At 42.3% G+C, this 19,227-nt stretch overlaps 1 protein-coding gene across 2 annotated transcripts in view; it reads left to right on the forward strand.

Annotated features, from left to right (window-relative positions):
- The window catches only part of Slain1 (SLAIN motif family member 1), a 51,868-nt gene that overhangs the window by 28,079 nt on the left and 4,562 nt on the right, over positions 1-19,227 (forward strand). The window contains exons 3-6 of one of the 2 annotated variants that reach the window (XM_060391569.1): positions 4,509-4,658; positions 5,608-5,757; positions 7,908-8,249; positions 14,906-15,061. In XM_060391569.1, the coding sequence (XP_060247552.1) occupies positions 4,509-4,658; positions 5,608-5,757; positions 7,908-8,249; positions 14,906-15,061 (798 nt within the window). The remainder of the gene's footprint in view (positions 1-4,508; positions 4,659-5,607; positions 5,758-7,907; positions 8,250-14,905; positions 15,062-19,227) is intronic. The other variant, XM_021626231.2, reaches the window with a different exon arrangement.

Here is a 19,227-nt window from a genome sequence, read left to right on the forward strand (position 1 = left end):
TGTGCGTGCTGCAGCTTTGCCTTGTACGTGTGAGTATAGTCAGAATGAGAAAGGATAGAGTAGAGGTTACAAATGTTTAGTACTGTGAGGTGTTCCTAGAAAGTTCAAAGCTCTGCCCCTCGCCCTGAGCCTCTTCAGCTGATTAAACGATGCAGATGCTGTGTAATCAACAGCAGCGTGTGTAAACCCTTTCAACAGAATGGACGTTCTGGAGTGGTTGGGAGATTTTAGAAGATGTTGGGTTTTCAGGATCGATGAGGCCTTCTTGGCCTCTTGTGTGATTTTTCTGCCGACTGACTTGTGTTTTAATTGTAACCGTGCACCCTAGAATTCTTCACTGTTACACTAGGCAGTGATTTTTACAGGTGGGTTTCCCCATTCACACAGCTCTTCACCAATAGTAATATAAAAATCATTAGCTGGAGTCACAAGATTAATACTGATTGCATCAGTGACTTAGTTGTTACTTGCCAGTGTGAGGAAAGTGTGCTACAGGCGTATTTTCTTCACTGAACCTACTGGCTTGAAATGTCTAATAATAATACCTTTGTCTTCAAAAATATTGTGCTGAACACGTATTTTATGCTTCAGGAATCAGGTAAAACAGGGTAGTTGTCAAGCAAGGAGTGATGAGGTGCTTTTAAAGCAAGTAGATGTTACTCACCTTATCTTATCTACCATTGGTAGTATGTACCTTCTGCTCAGTTCACAAATGGCTTAAGATCACCCAGGGAGAAGCCTATTGCCACATGAGTACAAAGTAGGAAAATGGTTGTTTATAGAATATTTGCCAGCATTAGTTGTTCTCTTTACTTTGTTGTCTATGTGATGTGTGTATATCTGTGTTTGTAGGTCATGTGTGTGTGAAGTGTGGTGGCCAGAAGAGGGTATCAGATCCCCTGGAGCTCAGTTACCAGTTGTGGTGCTGGGAGTCAAGGGCAGGTCCTGGGGAAGAGCAGCCCGCATCATCTCTCTAGCCCTGCCTTTCTTAGTTTTTGAACTCTATTTAGAACTCTGGAACTGACTCCTGAGGATGGTCACTGAGATTTTAATTAGATCAGGTTTTTCTTTCATGTGAATTAGGTCATATTGATTCTTCAGTTTGATTTTGATAATATACAGAGACATGTACTCAGTAAAATTTGAATATTTCCTGGATTTTCTATGTTTCTAGGCAAAGCTGACTGAGGGAAGGGGAAGACCTGAGAGCTCCATCACCTGAGAGCTCCATCACCTGAGAGCTCCGTTAGCTGCACAATGTTTCTTTGGAGTGGGATGCAGAACCCATTCTTTCTGAAATCGATAACTGTCTGCCGTCTTCCCATGCTTGTCTCAGAATTGTTTTTCCCCTCATAGTTATGTACAAGAGAGTTTAAAAATAATTTCGTAAATGTTCATTTATTTTAAAATTGAAAACTTCAAGATGCATAGAAAGTAAATGAGCAGACGACTAAGCCCTTTTGACCTTTCCTCCCTGAGGGGGTTGGAATTAAATGAAAAGCACAGTCCTTGTCATCCCCAGCATTTCTAACCCCTTTGTTAGAATAGGAGTGAAAGGAAATTGTTGTACAGAGGTTTATCACCTATTTTATGCCTTGGTAAGATTGTCTCCTCTTAGGGTCATTTTGGGCATCTTTGAGTTTCAAACAGGTTAAAATCTTCATGTTAAGAAAGTCCACTCTGCTAGCTTGGTGTGGCAGTGTACATCTGTAATCCCAGTCCTTTGGCCATAGATGCAGGACAAGGAGTTCAAGGCCACTCTCAATTACATAGTAAGCTTGAGGCCAGCATGTACCCTATGAGAAAGACCCTGTCTCAAAAGAACAAACAAAACAAATCTCAAGCAAATAAGCCAGATTAACAGAATAAAATTAATTGAATAAAGACATACACTGCCCCTTTAAATGTCCTGTTTGTTTGTTATTTATAAAAGTTGTCCCTGTGGCAGGTCTTTAGCTCCACAGAAAGGAATGAGGAGGAAGCGCCCCTTCCGCCTCTTGCTGCCTTCCCTCGCCTCCCCATCATAGCCTTGGGCACTAACAGAGCAACATTGTTCTGTGAGATTGCCTCTACAATAATTCTCCCCCCTCTCCCTGAAGCCTTGCTGCTTGCTGGAGAACAATATAAAATGCCCTTTCTTGCAATGGATGCTATCTGTGTTCCTAGTTGGGATCGTGCTGTCATAGCTGCAATAACTGTGCCATTGTGCAGGAAGGCTGGGTCACTGTAGTTATTGTGCAGAATAATGTGTGCTGTTTACTTGTGATGTCTTGTCCTCTGCATCTGTGGGTGAGAACACAAAGTCACTGTAATTTGTCTGGCAAGAGATCAAACTCATATAAAATATCATTGTCTGTCAACCAAGTTAGCAGTCACAAAGAACTATTGAGATTGCTTTTTTTCTCTAGAGAATTTGTGAAGACAGACACCATGTAAGAGATTGAGGGTGCTAAGAACAGCTCCCTAGTGTGTGTGTTAACTGCGGTTTTGCAGTAAATTTGGGGGGCGGGGTCAGAGAAGAGATTCTTAGAGTCCATCTCTACTCTGGCTCAGAGTAAGAACCGCTGAAGCACAGATACACAGGTTGAATGAGGGACACACAGGACCCATGTCAGGAACCAGAGACTCTCCAGACTGCCTGAGGATTCCGAATATGTTATTGTGAACATAGTTGCTTTGCTGCTTTTCTCACTTATCTAGGAAGTGAATTTATACAACTGAAGTAGAACTCATGCCTTAAGCCTGGACTAAGGAGGAAACACTCTACTCTTTTAAAGGGCCTTAGTGGGCTCCTCAAGGGCCAGCAGCATCTCACCTTTACAGCTCACTGTTTACTTGATGGGCCACATCCACCATTTCCCCCACCCCGGGGGGGGGGGCATTTTAAGCACTTTTCATGGTGGGTGAAGGCTCAGGAGCACTCACCTTAGAAAGGCCAGGGGACGCTTCTCATGGTTAGTCTTTTCTCTTCTTTTTTTCTTTCTTGGGTTTTATTTTCCCATTTCTTTAAGTTATGTCAATGTTTAGAAAATGTAAACTACATTATTTCTCAGAGTGAAATGTAACCTGACTGATACTGTTTCTATTTCTTCTTTCTTCTCACTTCTGTCTGCCTTTGGGAAAAGTGTTTACCTTTGGGAAAAGTAGATATTTGACAACCATAATGATTTGTTTGATATGAGGAGGAAGGAAATGATGCTTGTGATTCATTAAAGAGGTTTTGTTTTGTTTTGTTTTGTTTTTTTTAATGTAGGGCCTTTTTCATGAACTTAAAATTCACAAGGAGGAGGTACTTTTGGATGAGGAAAATAAGCCAATTAGGATATGTGCATAACTGAAGACTTAGATTATATAGTGATTGTAGGCACAATTCCTTTGTTTTTTTTTCAATTTTGTATAAAGATAGCATTAAATATTAATATGATAATGTGCCTTTAAAATTACATGCATAATATTTGTTCTCTGCAGAAAATCTGCAGATTCTTGTAAAATAAAGGCAGCCAGGTATGGTGGCACAAATCTTTAATCCCAGTACTCAGAGAGGTAGAAGCAGGAAGATCTCCATGAGTTCAAGGCCAGCCTGGTCGGCAAAGCAAGTCCAGGACAGACAAGGCTACTCAGAGAAACCCTGTCTTGAAAAAAACAAAACAAAATGAACAAACAAAAAAGAAAAGAAAAGAAAGGCAATCATTGATAGTCTCCACCACTGCTGTCCAATCTGGCTGTCATGATGTGTTGGGGTGGACGGCTTTCTACAGTTCATGTCCCTTCACCCAAAGCTTGTCTTCAGAGCCTTTGGAAACACAATAGTCATTACGAGTTTATATTGGCATCCAAATCCAAATTTCTATATAAAATAAAATAGATTTGTTTAACTGGTGCGTGTTTCTCCTGCTTGTGTGTATGCGCAGTGCCCATGGAGCTCAGAACCTCTTTCCCAAGAACTGGAGTTACGGGTGGTGGTCAGCCACCATGTGGGTGCTGGAAACACAGGGTCTCTGCAGGAGCAATACGCACTCTCTCTAGACTCATCTGCGTGCTGTTACTTATCAGTGTATTCTGAGATGAACTGCACTGAACGTGAACCAAACAGTTCTTTAGGGCCCCAAATGGTTTATATTAAGAACATGCCCTCAAACTTCTAGAAACTTCAAGGTTTTCAGTTTTGTTTTTTCCCCTTTGATATTATGTTTTATAACATAAAACAATTTTTATTCAGAAGTGGAAACTATTTCTAATGTAGAAACTAAATTTTCCTTTTTATTCAGGCGTATTATATGTAGTCAGAGTGAGGCAGCTTTGATATATCTCAGTACTTGTGTGAATGGGGCCTCACTCATAAATGGCCTATTTTTACATATTTTTCCCATAGAGCAATGGAAGTCAGTTAGCATATGAAAAATTGTTTTGTTTTCCTTTCTTAAAAAACACCTCCCCCTTCTTCCCCTCTGAGGAGCCAGCGTCTGCCTGTGTAGAGCTAACCACTGCTGTTTTTGCTTCTGTGACAGCGAGCCGATGGCGGAATCTCTTCTCTTCACCTGCCTCCCTGGCTTTCCCTTATAGTCCTGTTGCAAGACTCAGCCCTTATAGCAATGGCATTAGTACTCCCAGCTCCTCTAAATCCTCCAGCAAAGCAATACTAACACCTGAAAGAACAGGTAATACTTCAGTTCCTGACCTGCTGCTTGCTTTGCTACTTAGCCTTGATCCACGCCTCACGTGTCCACCTGCTGTGGGAGAGCCTGTGGATGGCTTAGTGTGGCTGAGGTTACACCGCACCTCACTCTGGGCACAGCGAGCACCTGCTGCGTGTGCTTACCTACTGTTTTGTCTCCGTTGTGCTCAGTAGAACGTCAGTACTCTTTAGCAAAAATGCACACTTAGGTGTGTTTCCAAAGTGCTTGACAGGAGCACAGTCTAGGTAGTTCTGTACTGATTTCAGGATTGCATGACTTGATGTCATTTTCTAAAGGGTTGGTGTTCTCTGTTCGCTTTCTAAATCCAGGCCTCAGGAGAAGAAATGGTTGTATTAGAGTTTTACGAGATTAGAATGTCACCATTGCTTTTTTTTTTTTTTTTTTTTTTTTTTTTTTGTCTCAGCACTGGTATGAATCCAGCCCAATAACAGCCTTTCATCCAGCTCTGTTCTTCTTTGATTCATTTATCCTAACCCACCAATTATTTTTCACCTGGCATCAGCAAGTCTCTTATGATCACTCACTTTATTATGGAGTTCTATATATGGTTTTACATAAATGTGTCTTTCATGCATGGCATTTTCCATGTATGGCACTACATGGAAACATAGTATAAATATGTATACTATATATGCGCGCAAACACCACACCCTTAGATTTTGGCATTAATTTTTTAGTGGAGAGTACAGAATAATTTTTTTTTTCATTCTAGAAGTTGGCTTTGAAAAAAAAAAGTGACCAAGTTGCCTCATACTTATGAATTATGAACATGTAAAAATGTATTATTGCCAAATGGCGACATGTCAGTCTTTTGTGAGATATAAACAAGAAAATGCTACTTGTATATGAATCATAATGCATGTGTACTTACCATTTCCATAAATAATAACAGGTTTCCTCTGTGTTTTAGGTTACACCTCCAGAGGCTCTCCTCTCAGCCCGCAGTCGTCTATTGACAGTGAGCTGAGTACTTCCGAATTGGAGGATGATTCCATATCCATGGGATATAAGTTACAGGACCTCACTGATGTTCAGATCATGGCTCGGCTGCAAGAAGAGAGTATGTTCTTTTTAACCGAGGGACAAGGCCCCCACTTGGACCATAAGTGATGGGAGCGGGCAGAGAACTGGGCTCTTGCTTTGTAGTTGGAAGAGTTGCGTGTTCCTCAGTCGCTCAAGAGCACTTTAGGTATCAGGTGTGCTCTCAGTGTCACACTGGTCTCTGAAGGTTGTAGGCATTCTTGAGCATGTCTCTCATAGTAGCAGAAATGTGCGTTCAGGTAAAACTCTGTACCAGACATTCTCAGCATCTTCATTTGCAATAGTCTCTGGATTAGTCACTTTTCGGCTGTGAACACCGTGAGCACAGGCAACTAAGGAAGAGGAAGTTTATGTTTGCTGATTGGTAAGGAGTGGTGAGAGAGTCCATCATGGCATGGTGGAGGCATGACAGCAGGCAGCAGGCCTGGTGGCCAGAGAAGGAAGCTGAGAGATCATATCTTCTTCCACAGCAAGCTGGAAGCCAGGAGAGTGAGGAGGAAGCAGGGAGAGTGAGGAGGAAGCAGGGTGAAGAGGAAGCACAGTGAAGAGGAGTCAGGGACAGTGAAGAGGAAGCACAATGACCTGGAGGCGGGGTGGTTGAGACGCCCTTCTGTAATGAATGGCTAACTAAGTGTGGTAGATCTGTATCAAGGAGTGTTACTCATCTGTAAACAGGAACAAGCTATTAAAAGGGCATCTTGGTTGAGCTTGAGGAAGTCATAAAAGTGAGAAAAGGGATCACAAGGTTGTATGCATTGTAATTCTATTTTTGTAATCCCTTGAAGGAATAGAACTTGAAGTGTAGGCCAGATTGGTGGGTAGGGTGGGGCTGGAAAGAAGATGGTAGAGCATGTGCTTCTAATGGGGTAACACAAAGGGTTTTATGGGGTAGAGCTGTTTGGTATTGTGAATGGCATAAAAGCTGGTAAAATTACAAGTAACTTAATATTAACCTGTACATACATAAGTAAATGAAAGAACTGACTAGAATGGGTGGATTATATCACTGTGAACATACTTATTGTTATGCCAGTCAGCAAATGTGCAAACCTGTTGGACGCTGAGGGAGGTGCTGGTATTGCTTCCGAGGCCTCTGTAGGAATCTTCTAGTAATCTTTAAACATTTCAATTAAAATGCACTGACATGCTTTACGCTAAGTAACTGTGGGCGGCTACTGGAAACAGAGCACTTTGCCGAGTAATCTATGTGTGAAGTACTTGAGCAGTGTTGGCACTATCTGTCAAGACTATAGTCAGGTGGACATCACAGAACTGGGCAGAGCTTGTTTGGGGGTTACCTTTTCAGTCCAGCACAGGGAAAATCGTTAAGCATACCGAGCCTCCCCTTTTACCATTAGTCGAGAGTACCGGAAAACACACGGTAACACTCGTGGAGGACTTGATGAGATGCACGTTGAGGAACAAGCTACTTACTGTGTGTCCTTAATGGTGAATTTAAGTGCTGAGTCTGAAACATGCTGGGAAAGACTGGAGGCCAGCTTCAGATAGGTAATTATGGAGAGACTGCTTTAAAAATTTGCAATGGACAGTATTAACAATGAAAAGCTTGCAGTGTGACTGTCTTTGGGGTGGTTGCTATTTAGGATGGCCTAAAGCTACTAAAGTGTTGAAACACCGTTATACTTTGAAGAAATTAATAGCTAGTAGCATAAAGAAGGTGAGGGATGGCCTGGTTAGAAGACATTTGCACCTCAGGTTTTAAACTTCCTTCTTAGCCCTGAATGTCGGTGGAAGTGGCAGGACCTTACTTGGTCAGGGGTTTGGGTTTTTTTAATTCTTCCAGCTTACAGGAAACTATAGTTATAATGACTCTTCCTTCCTAAAGTCTGTTTTCCTAATTATTTTCAAACTTGAAAAGGGATAAAATTCAGAGAATTTCATAGCAGATGGTTTCTGGCCACAGCAGAAAGGCTTTGTGTCTTTATTGGAGGAGCTGCGTTTTTTTCAACGTTGACTGACCTAACGTTAGATATGTGTTTGGTATATAAATGTATGTTTTATTGTTTGTGTTGGGAGTATTTAGTAACCTTCAACAAAATGTTATGTTCTTGTTTGAGTGATTTATTGTCACTTTAAAATAACAGTGGAAATGGTAGTTTAATGTTAGCGCCTCTGAACTGCCTCATAAAGCACTGTTTGTTTCCCTAGGTCTCAGGCAAGACTATGCTTCCACGTCAGCATCTGTATCCAGACACAGCTCCAGCGTGTCACTGAGTTCAGGAAAGAAAGGGACATGTAGTGACCAAGAATACGATCGGTACAGCCTGGAGGACGAGGAAGAGTTTGATCACCTGCCACCACCTCAGCCTCGTCTTCCGAGGTGTTCACCCTTCCAAAGAGGAATTCCCCACTCACAGACTTTCTCCAGCATTCGGGATTGTAGGCGGAGCCCCAGTTCCCAGTATTTTCCTTCAAATAACTTCCAGCAGCCACAGTATTATTCACCTCAAGCCCAAACTCCAGATCAGCAACCAAATAGGACCAATGCAGGTAGGTTCTGTTTCCAGCCAGCAAACCTTTGGCAAGTGTTTCTCAGATCCAAGTTCATCCTCACGTCCTTATCAGTGTGGCCTAAACTGACATCTAAAATTGACTACTTTCTAGCAATGTCTCAGCTTTAGAGATTTCTGACTTCAGGAAAATTATCATGGTGATTCTGTCTTAGAATGAGGTATGAGATCTCTATACATTCAGGTATGGAGATCTTCTTGTCTATTTTTGTGTTTACAGTATGCATGCAGACACACACACACACACACATTTTTGGAGACCGGCTATCCTCCTGAATCTGGGGCTTGCTATACAGCCATCCTGGCTGGCTGGCAAGCCTCGGGGTTCATCCTGTCTGCTTTCCCAGAGCTCACATTGTAGGAATTCTTTTTATGTGGGGGCTGGGTGATCTGAAGTCAGGTCCTTAGTGTGGAGATCTTTGTGTTGCTGCTTGTCTGCTATAGGGCGGCAGAATTGTGCAGGCTGAGGGCTCCTTGGCTGAGCTCCACATAGTTAAAGGCCCCTGTTTCTTCCCTAGCATCAGTAGCCTCTTACTGTGGGTTTTGAGCTTAGTGTGAAAGTAAGTGTTGGCAATGAATCTTTGGGATCATGTTGCCCTTGCACAGTTGAATTTAGGAGGGGGGGAAGCGTGTTTCTAATTCCTAACTTCTCATTAATATTGCAGCAGTTTTGGGGAGACAGCTGTTTGATGTGTTAATGAGAAATTGATCTGTAATGTCAGTGTGGGTTACAGTTCCTCACATTTTTCACTCTCCTTTTCTTCATATTCCAAGGAATTAGACACTGTGAATTAGACTCTATCAAGAGCCACAGAGAGAGCAGTCATGTAACAACCCAAGGCTGGTGTTCCTTTGTGTTGAGATCAGCCAAGACCTCCATGCAGAACCTAGAAAACTGCAAGAACTACTCAACTGTTCTGGACGGAGATAGTTACAACCTTTAATTATTAAATCACGCCATTTCTCAAAGTCTAGCAGTAGGTAAATGGTCTTTTAAAATGTCACTAGGGTGAATACAGATTGGATTAGTGATCGAATGTTACACATTTTTAGTTTTCACCTTTTCCCCCTCCATAGTTATATTATTCCTGCAAACCAAAAGTTCATTTGAAGGCATTGCATTCTGAATATCTGTTAATACACTCAGGTTTTGAGAGTGCTGGCTGAAGAAAGTCTTAGAGCTAGCGTCTTAAAGCTCCTAATGCAGCCAGATGTTGCCACATGCTGCATGCTTACTGCATGCCGTGGCACCGTGCTGCAGCTGGAAGATGAACACCTGGGCTGCTACCGGAAGCATTTTCAAGACCCTCAGTTGAGTTTGTCCTGCAGGCACTGCTCTTCATCTTGGTGTTGTTGGTATTGTCGGTGGGATTGCGCTCTACCACTGTTTGTTCTGCCTTGGAAAAGTGATGATCCTTTCATCAAACACCATTTGGGAAGGACTAGGTTTTCCTGAAGCCCAGCCTGCTATGATGCTGCTCACAGAGAAATGGACGCACATTGCAGACTAGGGCCTAGTTGTGGTAGTTTTGTTTTTCTTAAGTGTCTGCGCATGAAGGGACATGGAAGACAAAGGTAAATTTCTTGATATACTTCTGACTAATCAGCTTCATGGCTGAGAGCACAGGCTCCGAAGTCAGAAGGCCCTGAGTTCCAGTCCTGTCCTCCCACTCAGCTCGTTCAAGCTGAAGCGTCAGGTCTCTAAAGCTTTGGGTTTCTTAGCTGTAAAACAAAGAAAAGATGACATCTAACTCTCAGAAAACATCACTGTAATTTCACATCAAGCTATCTGCTGTGTTTTCTCCAAATTTAAATATGTTATAGGCATAAATTAAATAATGAATACTGCATTGCCTGGAGTAGATGTGCTGAATAAAATTTCCCACTCCACCTCCACTTTTTGAACATTTTTAAACATATGGCTCAGATATCTGAGCCTTCAATGTTAGTCGAAGCAGCTTATGGGAGAAAACGGTAGCTTTGAGAGTATTCAATGTTTTTCTCAAGTACTAAGACAATATAGATGGGAGGAAATAATTATTAGCTCTTCGATATATTTTTTAAAATAATAATAAAAATTTTAAAAGAGCACAAAAAGTTGGAAGGGAGATTGCTGGGGGCTCCTAGAAATAAATTAGAGCAGGAAAGGGGGAGCAGATATGATAAAGAAACATATGGGTATGAAATAATTTAAGAATAAATAAAATATTATATATATATTAAATATACTGAGTTTTATATAATCTGACAAAATAAATATAGCTCACTCAAGCTAAACCAAACTGTCATGGTGGTGTATGTGCCTTTAATCCCAACACTGGGGAGGCAGAGGCAGGTGGATCTTTAAGTTCAGGTCCTGCTTGGTCTGCATGGTGAGTTCTAGGTCAGCCAAGCCTACATAGTGAATTTACCTCAAGCAACCAAAACCACAACTTAAACAAAAGAACAAGAGTTTAAAAAGGTAGAAACAGATTTTTAAAAGTTATTATTTTTGTGGCTCCTACACTGTCTAGTTTGAAAAGAGATAGCTTATACAAGTTCTTAACACGTTTTGGGGTCTCTACTTGTCAGATAACCAAAGTAAGCTTTGCAGATTTTTCCTGCCTTTCCCGTGCGCTGTAGGGTTTTGGTGGTGTGCCACAACCGTTGGTAGCAGGGACCGTCTATGGGTCTGTGTGGACTGGCAGGTGACTAGTGTCTCCTTGGTTCCTGAGAAGTCTGAGTCTTGCTGCCCCCTGCATGTGAACTCTTCTCGTGGTTTCTTCCATGTTTTGTTGTATATTGGTCCTTGAAAGTGAAATTTCTGATTTCTTAGGAAGATGGAATTGGGAAAAAGCAATGGCTTTTCAGTCCTTGGACTTGAAAATGTGTATTACTATGAATGTATTCCAGATTGTTTGCCAGGGAAGTGAACCACGTTTCCAGATGGTCTGATTCAGCCAGAGATCACAGCTCATTGGAAGAGTCCTCTAAGTATTTATATTTGGACGGCTTATTAGTGTGTTCCAGGGTTAGGGTGTTAGCAAATTGACTTGGTACCAAGTACAAGCAAAGACTGCTTTTCAAGATCAGTGTGTCTGGATTAATGGAGATTAATGTATGTACCTTCCCTATATCGTGTTTTTTTTTTGGGGGGGGGGGATGTAACAAATGACATTCTTGGGATGTTTGGAAATTTTCCCTTATGAGTTATGATGTTACTGTGCTTAAATGTGATAAAAGGTATTCCGATTCCATAGACATTTCTTCATCCTGCAGATCCATGTGCATTTAGGGCTAAAGTATCAAAGAGTGTCTGAGCTTTTACACTGCTGAGAGCAAACAAATGGATATGCTATGATGAACCGACTGTGGCAGAGCGAAAGCAGCTGGTGGCTCCGGGAAGAAAACACACATGTAATCATAGCGCAATTTTTAATTTTGCTATATGGAAAACATTTATGGTAAATTTTTTAAAATAAATGCATTTTAATTTGTATTAACGTATAGCACTGGAGATTTAACTCAGGGATTAATCTGTGCTAGGCAAATTGTTCTACCATTGAGCCACACTATCAGCCCCTGGAGTTAAATTTTTAAGATACAGAAGCTCAGATTTCTAATTAATAGAATATGATAGTTTTCCTCTGCCTCTATGTTATTGAAAAATACACGTAGTCAAAATAGTTTAGTGTCATATTGACCTAAGTACTTCTTCACACCAGGTTTGTGTTCAAGAGATCTAGCTGTGAGTTCTGAGGGGTTATACCTTCTTTTAAGTTCTTGCTTTTATCACACATGCTACACACACACACACACACACACACACACACACACACACTGTGTTGAATATATTACATGCCTGCTGTATGGGGCTAGGGACTATAGAAACTGGGCAATATACTATTAAAAATAGGCCTCAAGTAGGGCTAGGGGTGCAGCTCATTGGTGGAGTGCCGTTGCTCATGTGAAACCCCGGGCTTACTTTCAACTATCGGGAGCCCAGGGGAAGCCTCAAGGAGATAGTCTTCCCTTAATCTGAGGTTTCGTTGTCTGTGCTTTGTTACCCTGTTTACCAAGGTCAGAAGCTATTAGATGGAAACTATCAGAAATGAACTGTGTCATCTAGTTTTATGGCAACATGACACAAGGTAGAACAACTGGTGAAGAGGGAGCCTCACTGAGAAAATGCTCCTGTAAGACTGGCTATAGGGACGCCTGTGGGGCATTTTCTCAGTGATTGTTGGGGGAGGGCCCAGTCCATTGTGAATGGTGCCATCCCGGGCATACAGTGTGGGGTTCTATAAGAAAGCAGGTTGAGCAAGCCAGGGGAAGCAAGCTGGGAAGCAGCACCCTCCATGGCCTCTGCATCAGCTCCTGCCTCCAGGTTCCTGCCCTGTTTGTGTTTCTGTCCTGACTTCCTTCAGTGATGAACGGTGCTGTGGAAGTGTGAGCCAAAAATAAACCCTTTCCACCTCAACTTGCTTTTAGTCATGCTGTTTCATCAGAGTGGTAGTAACCCTTATCTCTTGATAAGCGATAGATTTTAAACAACATTATTATTGACTTTCTTATAAGCTTTTATTAATCCTTTATCATAGGTATGAATGTACAAGAAAACAGTGTTTGTACGGTTTGGTACTATGATGGTTTTAGACATTTGGGATTTTGGAAGGAGTCCTTGGAGCGTAACGGGAAATTGCTCTAACAAAGAAAATAAGCTCGGAAAGAACAGGCTGTGGCCGAATACTGTAGAACTGTGCAGGGGCCGGAACTCAGGGGAGTGGCAGGTCCCTCAGCCATCAGTGTAAGGAGGAGTGCCTCTGTGGAGGAGGAGCAGCAATCACTCAGCGCATTAGCAAAAGTTTGTCGCTTGGCTTAAGTCCTGGCCCTCTATCATTGCACTTCCTAGAATGTCTCCTTGGAGTTCATTATACTTCCTAGGTAAGGTGCTTTTTATACTTGTTTGGCTTGCTGTCTGTTCACTGAACTACACCAACGAGCAAAGCATTGCTAGACAGAGGTGCAGTTAAAGAAAATAAGCGGTGAAGACTGTGTGGCCACCTGGTTGGAGGCAGTGCTTCCTGAGGAGTCGAGCACATCGCTGGTTTATGAGTTAGCTTGAAAAGGAATGACCAGGAGACTGTGTTCCTTGATTTGCACACTCTAACGTACCGGAGTATATATTCATAAAGAGAATTCTTAACAGATTTGAGCAAAGAAAAACATTACAACAAATTTGGGCATTACTAGGTTTGAGGTCTTCCACAACTTTAGCCCTATTTTTCAAAATGTTTCTTAATTTCTTTCATTTCAGACAAGCTGCATTTAGATTTATCTTAGTTTTTCTCTCTGGGATTGATAATGGAACTAAAGATAAGAAATGTTGGTTTTACCAGGCTTGGCAGCTCACGCCCTTAATCCCAGCACTCAGGAGGCAGAGTCAAGAGGACCTTTGTGAGTTTGAGGTCAGCGTGGTCCACAAAGCGAGTTGAGGACACACAGAGTTTGTTACACAGAGAAACCCTGTCTTGAAAATTAAAATTAAAGGAAGGAAGGAAGGAAGGAAGGAAGGAAGGAAGGAAGGAAGGGAAAGAAAGAAAGAAAGAGAAAGAAAGAAAGAAAGAAAGAAAGAAAGAAAGAAAGAAAGAAAGAAAGAAAGAAATGTTGGTTTAAACCATAAGCTCAGTGAGAATTAGAAACTGGTGGTCTCATACCCTGTGGTACCCTTACGTATACAGAGTGATTGTCATTTAACATATGCCCCATAAAATATTATTTCTTCTCTTCATTCCTTCCTTCTGTGGGATGGAAAAATGTGTTCAAGGAGAGGGACCAATGCGTCCAGTAAGCGAGTACTCCCTGCCATTGGGAACAGACAGAACTGCAGGAACAGGGTGTCGGAGATAAGTCTGTGTGGGGTGTTGAGCCCATACCCTGGAGGCTTAATCTGACCCTCATTCAGAATTTGGGGCTTTAGGGTTGAGGTGAGAGGGCTGGGAACTAATCTTGTCTTGATGCTTTCAAATCTGAGCCAGGCTGCTTGTGCGTAACTCTCTGCCGCCTCCTGGTGGCCGAAGATGCACCTAGCAGGAGAGAAACCAAAATAATCAGGTCATTCTGTCTTTTGGTTTCTTTTGAGTTTACACAACAGCTTGCTTACCAGCAGAGTTAACACTTTTAAGGAGTTAATGGGTCCTGTTGAGTGGTAGCCTATCCTAAGACAGTTAAAATTGGAATTTTGATTATTCCATTTTGAGCTATTAACCTTTAGTAAGTTTTGGTGTTCGGTCTCATATTGTTTATCTTTTTAAACACGCACGTACCTTTATCTTTAGTGTTTTTATTTCTAAATGGCCAGAGGGTCATTTTCTAATTTTATTTGATGGAGTGTTATCTCCTTAGTGGGTGGTAACAAACAGCGAATAGATCAGGACGGCCCTTTTTCATTTGTTCTAGAATGTACATTTTTCTCTCGTCAACAGTGTATCAGAATAGTCTAGCGAATGTATCACTCATATGAGAGGTTCATTCTCCCCTTGTTTGTAGTGGACATGCTGTTCTCTATGTCCTGACCTCAATGGCATTTTCATCATTTGCTCTGAAAGCAGATGTTTCTGTTGGTGCGACACTCAGGGGAACCCTTTCTTCTTTCAGATAAGCTACGAAGAAGTATGCCTAACCTGGCCCGGATGCCGAGCACCACCGCCGTCAGTAGCACCCTCAGCTCTCCTGTGGCAGTGAGGAGCAGTCAGAGCTTCGACTCAAGCTTGCATGGAGCTGGCAGTGGGGTTTCCAGGGTCCCGTCCTGCAGTAAGTATAACACAACAGAGTGGCGACTCCAGTAATTCCACTGAGTTGGAACACCAGTAGGAGAATGACGTATTTCTCCAGCATTTCTTTTACATTCAGGCATACTCCAGGAGACTTGGTGTAATAACTTAGTTTTCAGTGTGATCAAGTATTGCCTGCAGTGCCCATGTTACCAACTGCTATCACTGAAATGATAGGGGGCCTTTACACTCAGTTACAGTTGAGTGTAAGCATTATAGGAGACATACCGAATAATCTCTAGCGTGCCCATTATACAACCCCTCTCCCATGCTGAGCCTCCCCTTCCTTTCTGTAAGTCTGGCATCATGTCTCAAGAGAAGCACACTAGTTTGGTTCAGCTGTTACTTTGCTCATGTTTTTCACTATTCGAAAGCATTTTCCTCCAAAGATGAATATATATATTTCAGTGTGTAGAAGTTAATTTTACACCCTCCATCGCAGCGTACCCATAGCACTGTTCACTCTCTTCTGTCTTACCCCTCAGTGAGCAGTGTAGTGTTGGCCCTAGTGGCGTGTGCTTTCAGGTGCTGTGGGGACCTGGCAGTTCCAGGTGCTCATCCCATTCACACTCTGTAAGAGGGCATGGAGTCTGCAGAGGGCTGCCTAAGGCACATCTCAAGGGGTTTTCAAACCCCCCTTCCTCAAACCCGATCTTGGATACTGTCTACTTTCCAACATGGGGTTGTCTTTTATTGCTTTCTGTCCTAGTTCTGAACAACAACGTGACTGCATTTAGTCTGTGTAAGGAGCCGTTCCAGATGGTTTACAGCCATTATCTTACGCAGCCTACCAACAACTCTATAACATGGCTTCCATCATCATTCCCCTTTTGTTGATGAGGAAGAGTTTCAAGTAGGCGAAGTAACAATATAGCGCAGTTCGGAAATGCAGAGTCAAACATGGCTATATTTTTAGCTACCAAGATGCTGTACTCCATGGACCACTGGCCTTTTTACTTATTTCTTCTGTTTTCCTTCATAGCAGAACCGAAAGGCTTCATCATTTGGAAAGTCTTTAGTGCTTTCCTGGCCATCCTGAGTACTATTGAACAGATTGAGGGCGGGGTAGATTTTTGGTCCAGTTTTTCTTCTTCAACCTAGAAATCAAAAATAAATATGTTCTAAGATCTTAAGCTCTCAAAGGCTCTTTTAAGCAGAAAGTTCTGTACTGTGAAACTTGGTTTCATACACATATTTACAGTGTTGTATAAAATTACCATTAAGTTATGTGCACATAAGTAAATTTTGTATTTGGACTTTGGTTCAGTCGTAATGAGTGGGAATTTCTGTTGCTGTTCCTGGGGGGAGGTGATTTAAAAGGAAGAAAGAAGGATGTGTTTCTTTTGCATTTTCAGAGGGCCTTTTTGGTCCAGGGCTGGCTGGCTCTATTGCTTTGGCCTGAGACAAGGGAAAAATCATGGGGCATGTGGAGGAGGAGGACACGGAAGATAAGCAGGGGGGGGCCAAGGACAGAGCACACTAACACACTGCTTCAGTGATCTACCCCATGACTTGCTTCCTCCCACTGCAAAAGAGTGACCAAGGCTTCAGTACCCATGCCTGTGGGTGACCTTTTGTAGTCAAGTGGCTTCTTGCCCCTGGCCAGCTCCTGTTCACCTGATAATCCCAAAGATGTTTAATCTGTCTCCATGAACTCCAGTAGTCTTGACAGTTGCCGCATGCTCAAAACTCCCAAGTTCAAAGTCCCCCTAAGACTTAAGCCAAGTGTCAGCAGTGAAGTACTATGAAATCAAGAAAAGGTTACATGCTTCCAGCATCAAGTGCTGCAGCATAAACATTTCCATCACAACAGAGGAGAAAGAAAAGGCATAGAAAGGAGTAGACAAAGACAAGGCCCAGTCCCAGCAGGGTAAGGAACTGCTGTCACAGTGTCAGGCGCTCTGACATGTGCTGTTAGAATGTGCACGAGCACCGAGGTGCCTGGGTGGCCGTGCCCCTATGGCTCTGCCGCCTGCAGACCATAAGCTTCTCCCTGCGCTAGCTCTTCTCATTCCCTGTAGGTTTCCTTGGCAAATATCCCATGTTTATCGCATCAGTAATTCTGAAGTCTCAACTACAAGGCTCTGGCCCTCCCACACACTGTCCGGTCTATCTTCCTTACTGTCCTTTGAGAGCTTAGGCAGAGGCCCTGTGAATATCACTCTTGCGTGCTACTGCATACGTGACTGACTTCAGTTTTCTAGCAAGCAGAAGAGCCAAATGAGCTCTTTTGGACCATGGCTCAGGGGCCTGGTTCTTAGAAGAGTCCTCATTCCCATCTGTACCACCAAAGAACAGCTTTGCAGGAGCTCTTTTCTTTTTTTTTTTTTTGTTTCCCTGCTTTTCCAAACACTTTCCAAATTCACAACTTCCTCCTTGCAGACCAAGAGCAAAGGCTTAGGAACCACGAGGTCAGAAGTGAGAGCTGCCACCCTGCTTTCATATTTTGTTACATTTTTGATCACTCTGATCTAAAACCAAGAGAAGCCGTATAAAGGGAAGAAAAGTTTGTGTTGGTTCTGTTTTGGGTTGTGGCACGTGACTGGCTGGATGTGTTGCTCTGGGTCTGAGCACAGCAAATGTCTTCCTGTGAGATCAGGTAGAGGATTGAGTTGTTGACTGTCTGGTAGCCAAAGAAGAGTTGGCATGGGAAGGACTTAGGGACAAGGTTTGTCCCTCCAGAATTTATGACCCATGACCTGCTTCTCCAGGTAGGCTCCCTTGCCTCCTGTTTCCAGGACCTCTCAGAAAAAGGCCACCAGTTAGGAGCTAAGGCTTCAACATAGGAGCCTGCCTGGAGGGGACATTTTATGGTCAAACCAACAGAAAAGCTATGTGTATGGATACGCAATTGTTTGAGGGCTGGAGAGATGGCTAAGTATTAACTGGCTGCTTTTTCTGAGAACCCCAGTTTGATCCCCAGGGCCCCATCATAGCTCACAACCTATAATTCTAGTTCTAGGGGATCTGATGCCTTCTTTTCGGCACTGAGACACTAGTCATGCACAGACATACATTCAATCAGAACCCCCATGTGATAAATAGGTGATTGATTGATAGATGATAGATATTTCTCCTATTTGAAAATTCCTCAATCTAAATCCAATGCCTGTCTCCAAGCAGTTTGGATAGAGAGCGCCCAGCTCGTGTCATGCTTTATTATTACTGTATTTTACAAGGTTGTGAGCTCTTCTGGGCTTGGACCTTAGCTTATTTCATTTTCTGTTCCCAGGACCTGACGTATTGCCTGAACACAATGAACTCGTAGTGAATGAAATAAAGATTAGTCTACCAATGAATGCGCGCCGTGGCCGTTAGTTAAATTAGTGAAGTGTCTGATAAAGGCAGGGATAGTTTATGAATTCACTAGTGATGTGAAACAGAGACTGTTAGCTAACTTTATGTCATTTATTTATAGACAGCAAGGCAATTATATCATGAAGAAATTTCGCCGGGAAAAATATAAATTCTCTATATGAGTTATAAAGATTAACAGCATAAGTGTAGGGCAAGATAAAATGTTTTGACACTAGCAAATATGAAGCTGATTAGGAATTTTGTTGACTGTAACTCAGTGTGGACAATAACATTTTTGAATGCTATAAAATTAATATAACTCAAAATAGAGTGGAGTGGACATGACTCAGAATGTCTAGCTTTGAAATACTCAAACTGATATGAACATGTTGGAAGGAAATGGTCTGTGGCCAGAGCTGAGGCATTTGAGCCACAGAATAAATAATAATAATAGATACTAATTTATAGCTCCATATAAATATCTCTGGGTTCATACTTAAGCTATCAAACAAATAGTGGACAGATTGTGGGAAATCTTTGCAGTGAGATTCTATTTAGTATATGGAAAGAATTGAAGAAAATAGAAAAATCACGTTCACAGAAAGACAGAACAATGAACAAGAGGCGTTACTGTGTGTTAGGTTAGTCATTGTGGTGCTTTGGATGAGAATGGCCCTCATCGCTCATGTATTTGGATGCTTGGTCACCAGGGAGTGGAACTGTTTGATAGGATTAGAAGGATTAGAAGGTGTGGCCCTGTTGGAGGAAGTGTGTCATTGGGGGTGTTCCACTTCTAGACCCAGTCTCACTCTCTGTTTGTGGATCAGGATGGAGTCCTCACTGCTCCAG

Source organism: Meriones unguiculatus, chromosome 9 (assembly GCF_030254825.1).
Source record: "Meriones unguiculatus strain TT.TT164.6M chromosome 9, Bangor_MerUng_6.1, whole genome shotgun sequence".
Taxonomy (NCBI): Eukaryota; Metazoa; Chordata; class Mammalia; order Rodentia; family Muridae; genus Meriones; species Meriones unguiculatus.